This window comes from Pecten maximus, chromosome 1 (genome assembly GCF_902652985.1).
Source record: "Pecten maximus chromosome 1, xPecMax1.1, whole genome shotgun sequence".
Lineage (NCBI taxonomy): Eukaryota > Metazoa > Mollusca > Bivalvia > Pectinida > Pectinidae > Pecten > Pecten maximus.
In genome coordinates, this window is record NC_047015.1 from 484,441 (window position 1) to 500,044 (window position 15,604).

Genomic DNA, 15,604 nt, shown 5'->3' on the forward strand with positions numbered 1-15,604 from the left:
TATGTCTGAAGTTTTGTGTCATTAACAGCCTATCTTTGTCTTAAGTTTTGTGGTATTGTGAGCCAATCTTTGTCTAAAGCTTTGTGGTGTTGTGAGCCAATCTTTGTCTAAAGTTTTGTGGTATTATGAGCTGACCTTTGTCTGAAATTTTGTGGTATTGTAAGCCAATCTTTGTCTTAAGCTTTGTGGTATTGTGAGCCAATCTTTGTCTTAAGTTTTGTGGTATTGTGAGCCAATCTTTGTCTTAAGTTTTGTGGTATTGTAAGCCAACCTTTGTCTTCAGCTTTGTGGTGTTGTGAGCCAATCTTTGTCTAAAGTTTTGTGGTATTGTGAGCCAATCTTTGTCTTAAGTTTTGTGGTATTGTAAGCCAATCTTTGTCTTAAGTTTTGTGGTATTGTAAGCCAACTTTTGTCTTAAATTTTGTGGTATTGTAAGCCAATCTTTGTCTTAAGCTTTGTGGTGTTGTGAGCCAATCTTTGTCTAAAGTTTTGTGGTATTGTGAGCCAATCTTTGTCTTACATTTTGTGGTATTGTAAGCCAACCTTTGTCTTAAGTTTTGTGGTATTGTAAGCCAATCTTTGTCTGAAATTTTGTGGTATTGTGAGCCAATCTTTGTCTTAAGTTTTGTGGTATGAACAGCCAATCTTTGTCTGAAATTTTGTGATATATTTGACACAGAGGTTAGAAACATTCACATACAGCATTGAGCTATAGCGAGAAGTAATTGTACACAAAGTCTCAAGTACACCCTAGTGACAGAATGAACATGATCATTCTGAGACTTCCATTTTGACAGCTTTTTAAATGAAATTCAATTCTCAATCAAAATGCAAATAAAAGGCACAATTTCTCAGACAATCACAAAACAAGAGGCCCATGGGGCCTGTATCGCTCACCTGGTTGGATTAGACCAAATGTCAAAATAATGTTCATGTTCAATTCGTTTTATTTGTCAATCTCAAACAATGCTATATATGGTGATGGTGTGGGGATCCCAACTGCTTTAAAGAAATAACGAAGTCCAGACTCTCTAAGGGTCTGAAAGACCTCAAGAATTGTTTTAAGAACATCCATTCATAACTTTATTACTAGTAGCGATTTATAAGAATTACCTCTATTTTCCCTATGGGGCCCTGCCCCTTTGGCCCCTCGGGGGTCAGAGTCACCATTTATGCAAAATCTGTTCCCCTTCCCCTAATGATGTTTCTGACCAAATTGGGTTCAAATCCATTCGTAACATTATGACAAGTAGCAATTTGAAGGAATTACCTCTATTTCCCCATTAGGCCCTGCCCCTTTGGCCCCTTGGGGGTCAGAGTCACCATTTATGCAAAATCTGTTCCCCTTCCCCAAAGAATGTTTCTGACCAATTGGGTTCAAATCCATTCATAAATTTATGACTAGTAGCGATTTAACGGAATTGCCTCAATTTCCCCTATTGGGCCCCGCCCCTCAGGCTGCTTGGGGGTCAGAGTCACCATTTATACAAAATCTTATCCCCTTCCGCCTAGGATGGTTCTGACCAAATTTGGTCAAAATCCAATAAGAACTTTTTGCCAAGTAGTGATTTGAAGCAAATGTTGACGGACGACGGACGACGGACAACGGACGCCGCACCATGGCATAAGCTCACCAGACCTTTGGTCCAGGTGAGCTAAAAACCTTTCCACATCAAATTTCAATCACAATACAGTTTGATATTCAAACAATCTTTAAGCACTATTGCCTTTGTCTATTGGTGCAGTTATAGTCCTGTCTAGGTGTATCTCTATATACTTACACGCAGCCTCCTGTGACAACCCTGTCCCTGTGTTAGTGAGGCCTAGCAGAAATCACATCAGAAACATTACCTACTACTCATCAAAGGATAACTTACTCTGTTGCCCTGTAACCTTGCTTAATCCATGCATCTAAGAAGTCTACAATCCAGGTGTACAAAGATTTAGGAGACTAAGATATATAGTCACAGACAACAGTGGACAAAGTTGAGAATAAGAATAGTTATATCAGATATGAATGACATTGGACACAGGCTAAAAGGTGGGAAATAGAATAGTTATATCAGATATGAATGACATAGGACACAGGCTAAAAAGTGAGAAATAGAATAGTTATATCAGATATGAATGACACTGGACACAGGCTAAAAAGTGAGAAATAGAATAGTTATCAGATATGAACGACACTGAACAAAGGCTAAAAGGTGAGAAAAAGAACAGTTATATCAGATACGAAGACATTGAACAAACGCAAAAACTGACAGAAGAAGGCAAATGAAGTGAACAGAATAAAATACACCTACCGCCTCATCAATGGCATCTGGGTCTTCCTCCTCATCCTCAGGTGTGGTCTGGGGGATGGTGTCTCCTGTTGGCTCTGATGACAGATTGTTCTGTTTGTAATCATCTTTGATTCCATTCATTGATGACAGAGAGTTCATGGTCCTACCACTGGTGAAGGAATTCTGACGACTTAGGATGATAGAGTTACACACACTTTGAGTACTGCTCACAGAATTGTTGCGGATTTTGATGGAGTTTCTTGGTGATGGAAATGGTGGTTTCTTGAAGGAATTCTGAGGACTAAATGTTCTCTGGTTGTTTAAAGGAAGATGTCCATTGCATTCAGGCCTGTCAATTAAAAAATGATTTTATCTCCATTCTCCAGCTCCATACAAGATACAGACTTGCATTGGTGTTTACAGACAAGAGTTTCTCTGGCTACACATTGGTTACACACTTGTATTGATGTTGTTTGAGCTACAACATACCTACAGTATTGTGATGGGGTGAGCTACAACATACCTACAGTATTGTGATGGGGTGAGCTACAACATACCTACAGTATTGTGATGGGGTGAGCTACAACATACCTACAGTATTGTGATGGGGTGAGCTACAACATACCTACAGTATTGTGATGGGGTGAGCTACAACATACCTACAGTATTGTGATGGGGTGAGCTACAACATGGGTTCAGGAATTTCTACTTCAGGTACATGTATTGTACCTATATAAAATTATCTAGTATGTAGGTGCAGAGTTTTTACCTCAGGTTTAAATTATCTGGTATGTAGGTGGGGGAGTTTCTACATCAGGTTTAAATTATCTAGTATGTAGGTGGGGATTTTCTACCTCAGGTTTAGATTATATCTAGTATGTAGGTGGGGAGTTTCTACCTCAGGTTTAAATGATCTAGTATGTAGGTGGGAAGTTTCTACCTCAGGTTTAGATTATATCTAGTATCTAGGTGGGAAGTTTCTACTGCAGGTTTAAATTATCTAGTATGTAGGTACAGAGTTTCTACCTCAGGTTTAAATTATCTAGTATGTAGGTGGGGAGTTTCTACCTCAGGTTTAAATTATCTAGTATGTAGGTACAGAGTTTCTACCTCAGGTTTAAATTATCTAGTTTGTAGGTGGGGAGTTTTTACCTCAGGTTTAGATTATCTAGTATGTAGGTGGGAAGTTTCTACCTCGGGTTTAAATTATCTAGTATGTAGGTGGGGAGTTTTTACCTCAGGTTCAAATTATCTAGTATGTAGGTGGGGAGTTTCTACTGCAGGTTTAAATTATCTAGTATGTAGGTCGGGAGTTTTTACCTCAGGTTTAAATTATCTAGTATGTAGGTACAGAGTTTCTACCTCAGGTTTAAATTATCTAGTATGTAGGTGGGGAGTTTCTACCTCAGGTTTAAATTATCTAGTATGTAGGTACAGAGTTTCTACCTCAGGTTTAAATTATCTAGTATGTAGGTGGGGAGTTTCTGCCTCAGGTTTAAATTATCTAGTATGTAGGTACAGAGTTTCTACCTCAGGTTTAAATTATCTAGTATGTAGGTGGGAAGTTTCTACCTCAGGTTTAAATTATCTAGTATGTAGGTGGGGAGTTTCTACCTCAGGTTTAAATTATCTAGTATGTAGGTACAGAGTTTCTACCTCAGGTCTAAATTATCTAGTATGTAGGTGGGGATCGAGTTTTTACCTCAGGTTTAGATTATCTAGTATGTAGGTGGGAAGTTTCTACCTCAGGTTTAAATTATCTAGTTTGTAGGTGGGGAGTTTTTACCTCAGGTTTAGATTATCTAGTATGTAGGTGGGAAGTTTCTACCTCAGGTTTAAATTATCTAGTATGTAGGTGGGGAGTTTTTACCTCAGGTTTAAATTATCTAGTATGTAGGTGGGGAGTTTCTACCTCAGGTTTAAATTATCTAGTATGTAGGTGGGGAGTTTTTACCTCAGGTTTAAATTATCTAGTATGTAGGTGGGGAGTTTTTACCTCAGGTTTAGATTATCTAGAATACACATCAGTGAGGACTCAACAATGTGTCTGGGTCTATACCTGAACATAAGTCATCACTGACATAAAATCACTACTTATATGCTACACTACACTATGACTTTAACATTAACAAATTTGTTTTATACCTTGGGTATAGAAATTTTGTCAAGAACAAAAGTGTACTTACCTATTATTGACAATGATACAATTGGGCTGGAATACATCGTCATCATCAGTGTCCATACTATCGACCTTACAATCTGGCACCAAGTAACGGCGGTCACCCTCCCGCGATCTTCGGCCTTTCCAACTGTTCCTACTTCCATAACTTTGTGAACGGCGTAGACAGGGAGAAACCCGGGGAGAGAGGCGTGGGGAGGACCGTACACTTAAATTGGTCTGAAATAATTTATATATTACAGTAATACATCTAATAATAATAACATAAATTATTGTAATATATCTGGTACCTAATGGCACATAATAAATATCAAGGGATACAGTTTATGGTCAACACTGATCTTTTTACAAATATTCCATTTCCTTGTTCAATATGAAGCTTATTGATATTCCTAGTGGGTTCTGTTATCACCACCTGGTTCTTTTGTCACCATCCCCAAGTTCTGTTGTCAGAATTGTCAAAATCTAAGATGGCTGCCTATCAGCCATGTTGTTTTCTGATCGGTCCAAAATGCAATATGCACACCTAGGTACCAAGGGGAACTTACATATGAAATTTGAGAAAGATCCCTTCAGTACTTTCTGAGAAATAGCGATAACAAACTTCAATTGTCAAAATCAAAGATGGCTGCCTGTCAGCCATGTTGTTTTCCAACCTGTCCCAAAATGCAATATGCATAACTAGGGACCTACGGAAACTTACATATATGTAATCTATATCTATGACCATTGAATTCAGAAATTTAAAAACACATTAGGCCTTTTTCGTTTTAACATTGATACATATAATTAAAACTGAAACCAACAAGTATAGATATTCTGTCACCAGGCACAGCAACATGTATTTGTAGCTGATCTTGTGAGGAGCATAGCTAGGTGTCAACCATCCAGGATTACGCGGGAAGTGACCGGAAAATCATGAAAATTTCCCCTAAATCCCGATTTGGTACACTTCCCGAATCAGGGTTAAATTTATCCCGGATTTGAGCTGTCATCCCTCATAAAACCCTGGAACCAGTGTAGATTCATCTTGTGATTACAACTAGGATATATCACTTCAAGAACAAACACTGGTCATATCTGTTAACAAGATACTTACAAGGTACTATTGAGACACATACATTAAATAGGGACAGTGAATATATTCATCAATATCTCCAAAACAGATAAATCCAAGATCAACAAATTTCACAGTGTTCTCTTCACCATGACATTTACCACTAAACCTAATTTCACCAACTGGACACATTTAGATTTTAAGCAATCATGTTAACAAGATGAACTCGTGGTGCACAAAAAAACAAACCAATACTGAAAGGTCTCTGGTGGCCTGTTTAGTTCCGACATACCCTACAGATGTCACAGAATGGCTGACAGGCTCTGGTGGCCTGTTTAGTCCTGACATACCCTACAGATGTCACAGAATGATTAACGGGCTCTGGTGGCCTGTTTAGTCCTGACATACCCTACAGATGTCACAGAATGGCTAACAGGCTCTGGTGGCCTGTTTAGTCCCGACATACCCTACAGATGTCACAGAATGGTTAACGGGCTCTGGTGGCCTGTTGGGACCCGACATACCCTACACATGTCACAGAATGGCTAACAGGCTCTGGTGGCCAGTTGAGACCCGACATACCCTACAGATGTCACAGAATGGCCGACAGGCTCTGGTGGCCTGTTTAGTCCTGACATACCCTACAGATGTCACAGAATGGTTAACGGGCTCTGGTGGCCTGTTGGGACCCGACATACCCTACAGATGTCACAGAATGGTTAACGGGCTCTGGTGGCCTGTTGGGACCCGACATACCCTACAGATGTCACAGAATGGTTAACGGGCTCTGGTGGCCTGTTGGGACCCGACATACCCTACAGATGTCACAGAATGGTTAACGGGCTCTGGTGGCCTGTTTAGTCCTGACATACCCTACAGATGTCACAGAATGGTTAACGGGCTCTGGTGGCCTGTTGAGACCCGACATACCCTACAGATGTCACAGAATGGTTAACGGGCTCTGGTGGCCTGTTGGGACCCGACATACCCTACAGATGTCACAGAATGGCCGACAGGCTCTGGTGGCCTGTTTAGTCCCGACATACCCTACAGATGTCACAGAATGGCCGACAGGCTCTGGTGGCCTGTTGGGACCCGACATACCCTACAGATGTCACAGAATGGCTAACAGGCTCTGGTGGCCTGTTGGGACCCGACATACCCTACAGATGTCACAGAATGGCTGACAGGCTCTGGTGGCCTGTTTAGTCCCGACATATCCTACAGATGTCACAGAATGGCTGACAGGCTCTGGTGGCCTGTTTAGACCCGACATACCCTACAGATGTCACAGAATGGCTGACAGGTTCTGGTGGCCTGTTTAGTCCCGACATACCCTACAGATGTCACAGAATGGCTGACAGGCTCTGGTGGCCTGTTGGGACCCGACATACCCTACAGATGTCACAGAATGGCTGACAGGCTCTGGTGGCCTGTTTAGTCCCGACATACCCTACAGATGTCACAGAATGGCTGACAGGCTCTGGTGGCCTGTTGAGACCCGACATACCCTACAGATGTCACAGAATGGCTGACAGGCTCTGGTGGCCTGTTTAGTCCCGACATACCCTACAGATGTCACAGAATGGCTGACAGGTTCTGGTGGCCTGTTGAGACCCGACATACCCTACAGATGTCACAGAATGGCTGACAGGCTCTGGTGGCCTGTTTAGTCCCGACATACCCTACAGATGTCACAGAATGGCTGACAGGTTCTGGTGGCCTGTTTAGTCCCGACATACCCTACAGATGTCACAGAATGGCTGACAGGCTCTGGTGGCCTGTTGGGACCCGACATACCCTACAGATGTCACAGAATGGCTGACAGGCTCTGGTGGCCTGTTTAGTCCCGACATACCCTACAGATGTCACAGAATGGCTGACAGGCTCTGTTGGCCTGTTTAGTCCTGACATACCCTACAGATGTCACAGAATGGCCGACAGGCTCTGGTGGCCTGTTGAGACCCGACATACCCTACAGATGTCACAGAATGGCTGACAGGCTCTGGTGGCCTGTTTAGTCCCGACATACCCTACAGATGTCACAGAATGGCTGACAGGCTCTGGTGGCCTGTTTAGTCCCGACATATCCTACAGATGTCACAGAATGGCTGACAGGCTCTGGTGGCCTGTTGGGACCCGACATACCCTACAGATGTCACAGAATGGCTGACAGGCTCTGGTGGCCTGTTTAGTCCCGACATACCCTACAGATGTCACAGAATGGCTGACAGGTTCTGGTGGCCTGTTGAGACCCGACATACCCTACAGATGTCACAGAATGGCTGACAGGCTCTGGTGGCCTGTTTAGTCCCGACATACCCTACAGATGTCACAGAATGGCTAACAGGCTCTGGTGGCCTGTTTAGTCCTGACATACCCTACAGATGTCACAGAATGGCTGACAGGCTCTGGTGGCCTGTTGGGACCCGACATACCCTACAGATGTCACAGAATGGCTGACAGGCTCTGGTGGCCTGTTGGGACCCGACATACCCTACAGATGTCACAGAATGGCTGACAGGCTCTGGTGGCCTGTTGGGACCCGACATACCCTACAGATGTCACAGAATGGCTGACAGGCTCTGGTGGCCTGTTGAGACCCAACATACCCTACAGATGTCACAGAATGGCTGACAGGCTCTGGTGGCCTGTTTAGTCCCGACATACCCTACAGATGTCACAGAATGGCTGACAGGCTCTGGTGGCCTGTTGAGACCCGACATACCCTACAGATGTCACAGAATGGTTAACGGGCTCTGGTGGCCTGTTGGGACCCGACATACCCTACAGATGACACAGAATGGCTGACAGGCTCTGGTGGCCTGTTTAGTCCCGACATACCCTACAGATGTCACAGAATGGCTGACAGGCTCTGGTGGCCTGTTGAGACCCGACATACCCTACAGATGTCACAGAATGGCTAACAGGCTCTGGTGGCCTGTTGGGACCCGACATACCCTACAGATGTCACAGAATGGCTAACAGGCTCTGGTGGCCTGTTTAGTCCCGACATACCCTACAGATGTCACAGAATGGCTGACAGGTTCTGGTGGCCTGTTGAGACCCGACATACCCTACAGATGTCACAGAATGGCTAACAGGCTCTGGTGGCCTGTTGGGACCCGACATACCCTACAGATGTCACAGAATGGCTAACAGGCTCTGGTGGCCTGTTGGGACCCGACATACCCTACAGATGTCACAGAATGGCTAACAGGCTCTGGTGGCCTGTTTAGTCCCGACATACCCTACAGATGTCACAGAATGGCTAACAGGCTCTGGTGGCCTGTTTAGTCCCGACATACCCTACAGATGTCACAGAATGGCTGACAGGCTCTGGTGGCCAGTTGAGACCCGACATACCCTACAGATGTCACAGAATGGCTGACAGGCTCTGGTGGCCAGTTGAGACCCGACATACCCTACAGATGTCACAGAATGGCCGACAGGCTCTGGTGGCCTGTTGAGACCCGACATACCCTACAGATGTCACAGAATGGCTAACAGGCTCTGGTGGCCTGTTGAGACCCGACATACCCTACAGATGTCACAGAATGGCTGACAGGCTCTGGTGGCCAGTTGAGACCCGACATACCCTACAGATGTCACAGAATGGCTGACAGGTTCTGGTGGCCTGTTTAGACCCGACATACCCTACAGATGTCACAGAATGGCCGACAGGCTCTGGTGGCCTGTTGAGACCCGACATACCCTACAGATGTCACAGAATGGCTGACAGGCTCTGGTGGCCAGTTGAGACCTGACATACCCTACAGATGTCACAGAATGGCTGACAGGCTCTGGTGGCCAGTTGGGACCGGACATACCCTACAGATGTCACAGAATGGTTAACGGGCTCTGGTGGCCTGTTGGGACCCGACATACCCTACAGATGTCACAGAATGGCTGACAGGCTCTGGTGGCCTGTTTAGTCCCGACATACCCTACAGATGTCACAGAATGGCTGACAGGCTCTGGTGGCCTGTTTAGTCCCGACATACCCTACAGATGTCACAGAATGGCTAACAGGCTCTGGTGGCCTGTTGGGACCCGACATACCCTACAGATGTCACAGAATGGCTAACAGGCTCTGGTGGCCTGTTGGGACCCGACATACCCTACAGATGTCACAGAATGGCTGACAGGCTCTGGTGGCCAGTTGGGACCCGACATACCCTACAGATGTCACAGAATGGCTGACAGGCTCTGGTGGCCTGTTGAGACCCGACATACCCTACAGATGTCACAGAATGGCTAACAGGTTCTGGTGGCCTGTTTAGTCCCGACATACCCTACAGATGTCACAGAATGGTTAACGGGCTCTGGTGGCCTGTTGAGACCCAACATACCCTACAGATGTCACAGAATGGCTAACAGGCTCTGGTGGCCTGTTGGGACCCGACATACCCTACAGATGTCACAGAATGGCCGACAGGCTCTGGTGGCCAGTTTCGTCCCGACATACCCTACAGATGTCACAGAATGGCTGACAGGCTCTGGTGGCCTATTTAGTCCCGACATATCCTACAGATGTCACAGAATGGCCGACAGGCTCTGGTGGCCTGTTTAGTCCCGACATACCCTACAGATGTCACAGAATGGCTGACAGGCTCTGGTGGCCTGTTGAGACCCAACATACCCTATAGATGTCACAGAATGGCTAACAGGCTCTGGTGGCCTGTTGGGACCCGACATACCCTACAGATGTCACAGAATGGCTGACAGGCTCTGGTGGCCTGTTTAGACCCAACATACCCTACAGATGTCACAGAATGGCTGACAGGCTCTGGTGGCCTGTTTAGACCCGACATACCCTACAGATGTCACAGAATGGCTGACAGGCTCTGGTGGCCTGTTTAGTCCCGACATACCCTACAGATGTCACAGAATGGCTGACAGGTTCTGGTGGCCTGTTGAGACCCGACATACCCTACAGATGTCACAGAATGGTTAACGGGCTCTGGTGGCCTGTTGGGACCCGACATACCCTACAGATGTCACAGAATGGCTGACAGGCTCTGGTGGCCTGTTTAGTCCCGACATACCCTACAGATGTCACAGAATGGCTGACAGGCGCTGGTGGCCTGTTGAGACCCGACATACCCTACAGATGTCACAGAATGGCTAACAGGCTCTGGTGGCCAGTTGGGACCCGACATACCCTACAGATGTCACAGAATGGCTGACAGGTTCTGGTGGCCTGTTTAGTCCCGACATACCCTACAGATGTCACAGAATGGCCGACAGGCTCTGGTGGCCTGTTTAGTCCCGACATACCCTACAGATGTCACAGAATGGCCGACAGGCTCTGGTGGCCTGTTGAGACCCGACATACCCTACAGATGTCACAGAATGGCTAACAGGTTCTGGTGGCCTGTTGAGACCCGACATACCCTACAGATGTCACAGAATGGTTAACGGGCTCTGGTGGCCTGTTTAGTCCCGACATACCCTACAGATGTCACAGAATGGCTGACAGGCTCTGGTGGCCTGTTGAGACCCGACATACCCTATAGATGTCACAGAATGGCTAACAGGCTCTGGTGGCCTGTTTAGACCATATATAAGCTAAATATTTCTCTAAATGGCAAATCGCCTCTGGTAGCCTGATGACCAACACTGGATAATTTCTTAGGGGTTACATTTCTGAAGCCTAAGGGATGGTACTGACAGAGGAGGACTTTGATGATGTTGATCCTCGTGGTGGATGGACGTTGAGTGTGACCTTGTTGTAATCCTTCGATCCGTGTTCATTGGGAGATCCCTGTGGGGTGGGCATGGGTGTTGCTGCTGTGTGGGTGATGATAGGTGGTTCAGGAACTGGGGCACATTTCACCTTTTTCTCTTCCTTAATAATTGTTATAGGACACATTGCTAGCATTTTTTCTGAAACAAAAACATCTTTCCATAACACTTTTATTTAAAACTCTTTTGTGTACATGTTTTGGTGAATTTTCCACATCCATTAAATTGACTTGGTAATCTATTTCTTAACTATTGTACTGTATAAAGGGTATGATGACCCTTGTCCTGTATATAGGGTATTATGATCCTTGTCTTGTATATAAGGTATGGTGACTCTTGTCCTGTATATAAGGTATTATGATCCTTGTCCTGTATATAAGGTATGGTGACCCTTGTCCTGTATATAAAGTATGATGACCCCTGTACTGTATATAAGGTATTATGACCCTTGTACTGTATATAAGGTATGTTGACCCATGTACTGTATATAAGGTATGTTGACCCATGTACTGTATATAAGGTATGATGACCCCTGTACTGTATATAAGGTATGATGACCCCTGTACTGTATATAAGGTATGATGACCCCTGTACTGTATATAAGTTATGGTGACCCTTGTACTGTATATAAGGTATTATGACCCTTGTACTGTATATAAGTTATGGTAACCCCTGTACTGTATATAAGGTATGATGACCCCTGTACTGTATATAAGGTATGATGACCCTGGTACTGTATATAAGGTATGATGACCCCTGTACTGTATATAAGGTATGATGACCCCTGTATTGTATATAAAGTATGATGACCCCTGTACTGTATATAAGGTATGATGACCCCTGTATTGTATATAAAGTATGATGACCCTTGTACTGTATATAAGGTATGATGACCCCTGTATTGTGTATAAAGTATGATGACCCCTGTACTGTATATAAGGTATGATGACCCTTGTCCTGTATATAAGGTATGATGACCCATGTACTGTATATAAGGTATGATGACCCCTGTACTGTATATAAGGTATGGTGACCCTTGTACTGTATATAAGGTATGATGACCCCTGTACTGTATATAAGGTATGATGACCCCTGTACTGTATATAAGGTATGGTGACCCTTGTACTGTATATAAGGTATTATGACCCTGGTACTGTATATAAGGTATGATGACCCTAATTGTCCTGTATATAAAGTATTGTGACCATGATTTACATACCTTTCTCCTTATTGTTGATTTTCACCTGTACCATGTCTATGGTCTTCAGCTTAATTGTCTCATTCTTCTCCTCATTATTGTTCGTTTCAGATGTCATGGATTGTACTTCCTTCACTTTGCACTCTCTCATTTTCTTCTTTTCCTCCTCCTTGACATTAAATAATACAGACAAGCACAAACCATAACTTCAAAACATACATTTCTATCGTAGTTACATTAAATTTGTTCAAGTAATAATTCTTAACAAGCGGCCCAATTGGTCTGTATTGCTCACCTGCTTCTAATACAACAAGTTGATCTGGGTTATTTATCAAGATGCTAACTTAGATAGAACAATGTTCGAATATATATTCTCAACTCTTCTAATCTATGATTTTTCAAAGGCCTGTCTCTCCCTCTAAACGGTCTTTGTCTCTGTGCCTGTTTTGTATCATGTATGTGTGTGTGCTTGTTTTTTTTCTCTGCATCTGCATCTTTGTCTGTCTCTAGTCTGCCTTGTTTTTGTGTCTAATTTTTTTCTGTTTTGCCACGTCTCTATGTCTTTGTGTCTATTTTTCTGTTTTGTCACGTCTTTATGTCTATTTTTCTGATTTGTCACGTCTCTATGTCTTTGTGTCTTTTTTTCTGTTTTGTCATACTATAGTCCAATAGAAGGAAAGCCTATGTATATTGTAGCCCTTCAATAGAAGGGTAGCCTAGGTACATTGGAGTTCTTCATTCCAATAGAAGGGTAGCCTAGGTATATTGAATTCCTTTATTCCAATAGAAGGGTAGACTAGGTATATTGTAGCCCTCCAATAGAAGGGTAGCCTATGTATATTGTAGCCCTCCAATAGAAGGGTAGCCTAGTTATATTGTAGCCCTCCAATAGAAGGGTAACCTAGGTTTATTGTAGCCCTCCAATAGAAGGGTAGCCTATGTATATTGTAGCCCTCCAATAGAAGGGTAGCCTATGTATATTGTAGCCCTCCAATAGAAGGGTAGCCTATGTATATTGTAGCCCTCCAATAGAAGGGTAGACTAGGTATATTGTAGCCCTCCAATAGAAGGGTAGCCTAGGTATACTGTTGTCCTTCATTCCAATAGAAGGGTAGCCTAGGTATATTGTAGCTCTCCAATAGAAGGGTAGCCTAGGTATACTGTAGCCCTCCAATAGAAGGGTAGCCTAGGTATATTGTAGTCCTTCATTCCAATAGAAGGGTAGCCTAGTTATATTGTAGCCCTCCAATCAAAGGGTAGCCTAGGTATATTGTAGCCCTCCAATAGAAGGGCAGCCTAGTTATATTGCAGCCCTCAAATAGAAGGGTAGCCTAGGTATATAGTAGCCCTCCAATAGAAGGGTAGCCTAGGTATATTGTAGCCCTCCAATAGAAGGGTAGCCTAGGTATATTGTAGTCCTCCAATAGAAGGGTAGCCTAGGTATATTGTAGCCCTCCAATAGAAGGGTAGCCTAGGTATATTGCAGGTTTCCAATAGAAGGGTAGCCTAGGTATACTGTTGTCCTTCATTCCAATAGAAGGGTAGCCTAGGTAAATTGTAGTCCTCCAATAGAAGGGTAGCCTAGTTATATTGTAGCCCTCCAATAGAAGGGTAGCCTAGGTATATTGTATTCCTTCATTCCAATAGAAGGGTAGCCTAGGTATATTGTAGCCCTCCAATAGAAGGGTAGCCTAGGTATATTGTAGTCCTCCAATAGAAGGGTAGCCTAGGTATATTGTAGTCCTCCAATAGAAGGGTAGCCTAGGTATATTGTATTCCTTCATTCCAATAGAAGGGTAGCCTAGGTATATTGTAGCCCTCTGATAGAAGGGTAGCCTAGTTATATTGTAGCCCTCCAATAGAAGGGTAGCCTAGGTATAGTGTAGCCCTCTGATAGAAGGGTAGCCTAGTTATATTGTAGCCCTCCAATAGAAGGGTAGCCTAGGTATAGTGTAGCCCTTCATTTCAATAGAAGGGTAGCCTAGTTATATTGTTGTTCTCCAATAAAAGGGTAGCCTAGGTATATTGTAGCCCTCCAATAGAAGGGTAGCCTAGGTATACTGTTGTCCTTCATTCCAATAGAAGGGTAGCCTAGGTAAATTGTAGTCCTCCAATAGAAGGGTAGCCTAGGTATATTGTATTCCTTCATTCCAATTGAAGGGTAGCCTAGGTATACTGTTGTCCTTCATTCCAATAGAAAGGTAGCCTAGGTAAATTGTAGTCCTCCAAAAGAAGGGTAGCCTAGTTATATTGTAGCCCTCCAATAGAAGGGTAGCCTAGGTATATTGTAGTCCTTCATTCCAATAGAAGGGTAGCCTAGGTATATTGTAGCCCTCCAATAGAAGGGTAGCCTAGGTATATTGTAGCCCTCCAATAGAAGGGTAGCCTAGGTATATTGTAGTCCTCCAATAGAAGGGTAGCCTAGGTATATTGTATTCCTTCATTCCAATAGAAGGGTAGCCTAGGTATATTTTAGCCCTCTGATAGAAGGGTAGCCTAGTTATATTGTAGCCCTCCAATAGAAGGGTAGCCTAGGTATAGTGTAGCCCTTCATTTCAATAGAAGGGTAGCCTAGTTATATTGTTGTTCTCCAATAAAAGGGTAGCCTAGGTATTTTGTAGTCCTTCATTCCAATAGAAGGGTAGCCTCAGTATATTGTAATCCTCCAATAGAAGGGTAGCCTAGGTATACTGTAGCCCTCCAATAGAAGGGTAACCTAGGTATATTGTAGCCCTCCAATAGAAGGGTAGCCTAGGTATATTGTAGTCCTACAATAGAAGGGTAGCCTAGTTATATTGTAGCCCTCCAATAGAAGGGTAACCTAGGTTTATTGTAGTCCTTCATTAGAAGGGTAACCTAGGTATATTGTAGCCCTCCAATAGAAGGGTAGCCTAGGTATATTGTAGTCCTATAATAGAAGGGTAACCTAGTTATATTGTAGCCCTCCAATAGAAGGATAGCCTAGGTATATTGTAGTCCTCCAATAGAAGGGTAGCCTAGGTGTATTGTAGCCCTCCAATAGAAGGATAGCCTAGTTATATTGTAGCCCTCCAATAGAAGGGTAGCCTAGGTATATTGTAGCCCTCCAATAGAAGGGTAGCCTAGGTGTATTGTAGCCCTCCAATAGAAGGGTAGCCTAG

The 15,604-nt window shown here is 44.0% G+C and overlaps 1 protein-coding gene across 1 annotated transcript in view; it reads right to left on the minus strand.

Annotated features, from left to right (window-relative positions):
• LOC117321769 (voltage-dependent T-type calcium channel subunit alpha-1I-like) overlaps positions 1-15,604 on the minus strand; it is a gene marked incomplete in the record, with an annotated part of 230,926 nt that overhangs the window by 80,954 nt on the left and 134,368 nt on the right. Inside the window, 4 exon segments of the mRNA XM_033876300.1 lie at positions 2,304-2,631; positions 4,469-4,680; positions 11,193-11,407; positions 12,486-12,633. Coding sequence (XP_033732191.1) covers positions 2,304-2,631; positions 4,469-4,680; positions 11,193-11,407; positions 12,486-12,633 — 903 coding nt within the window.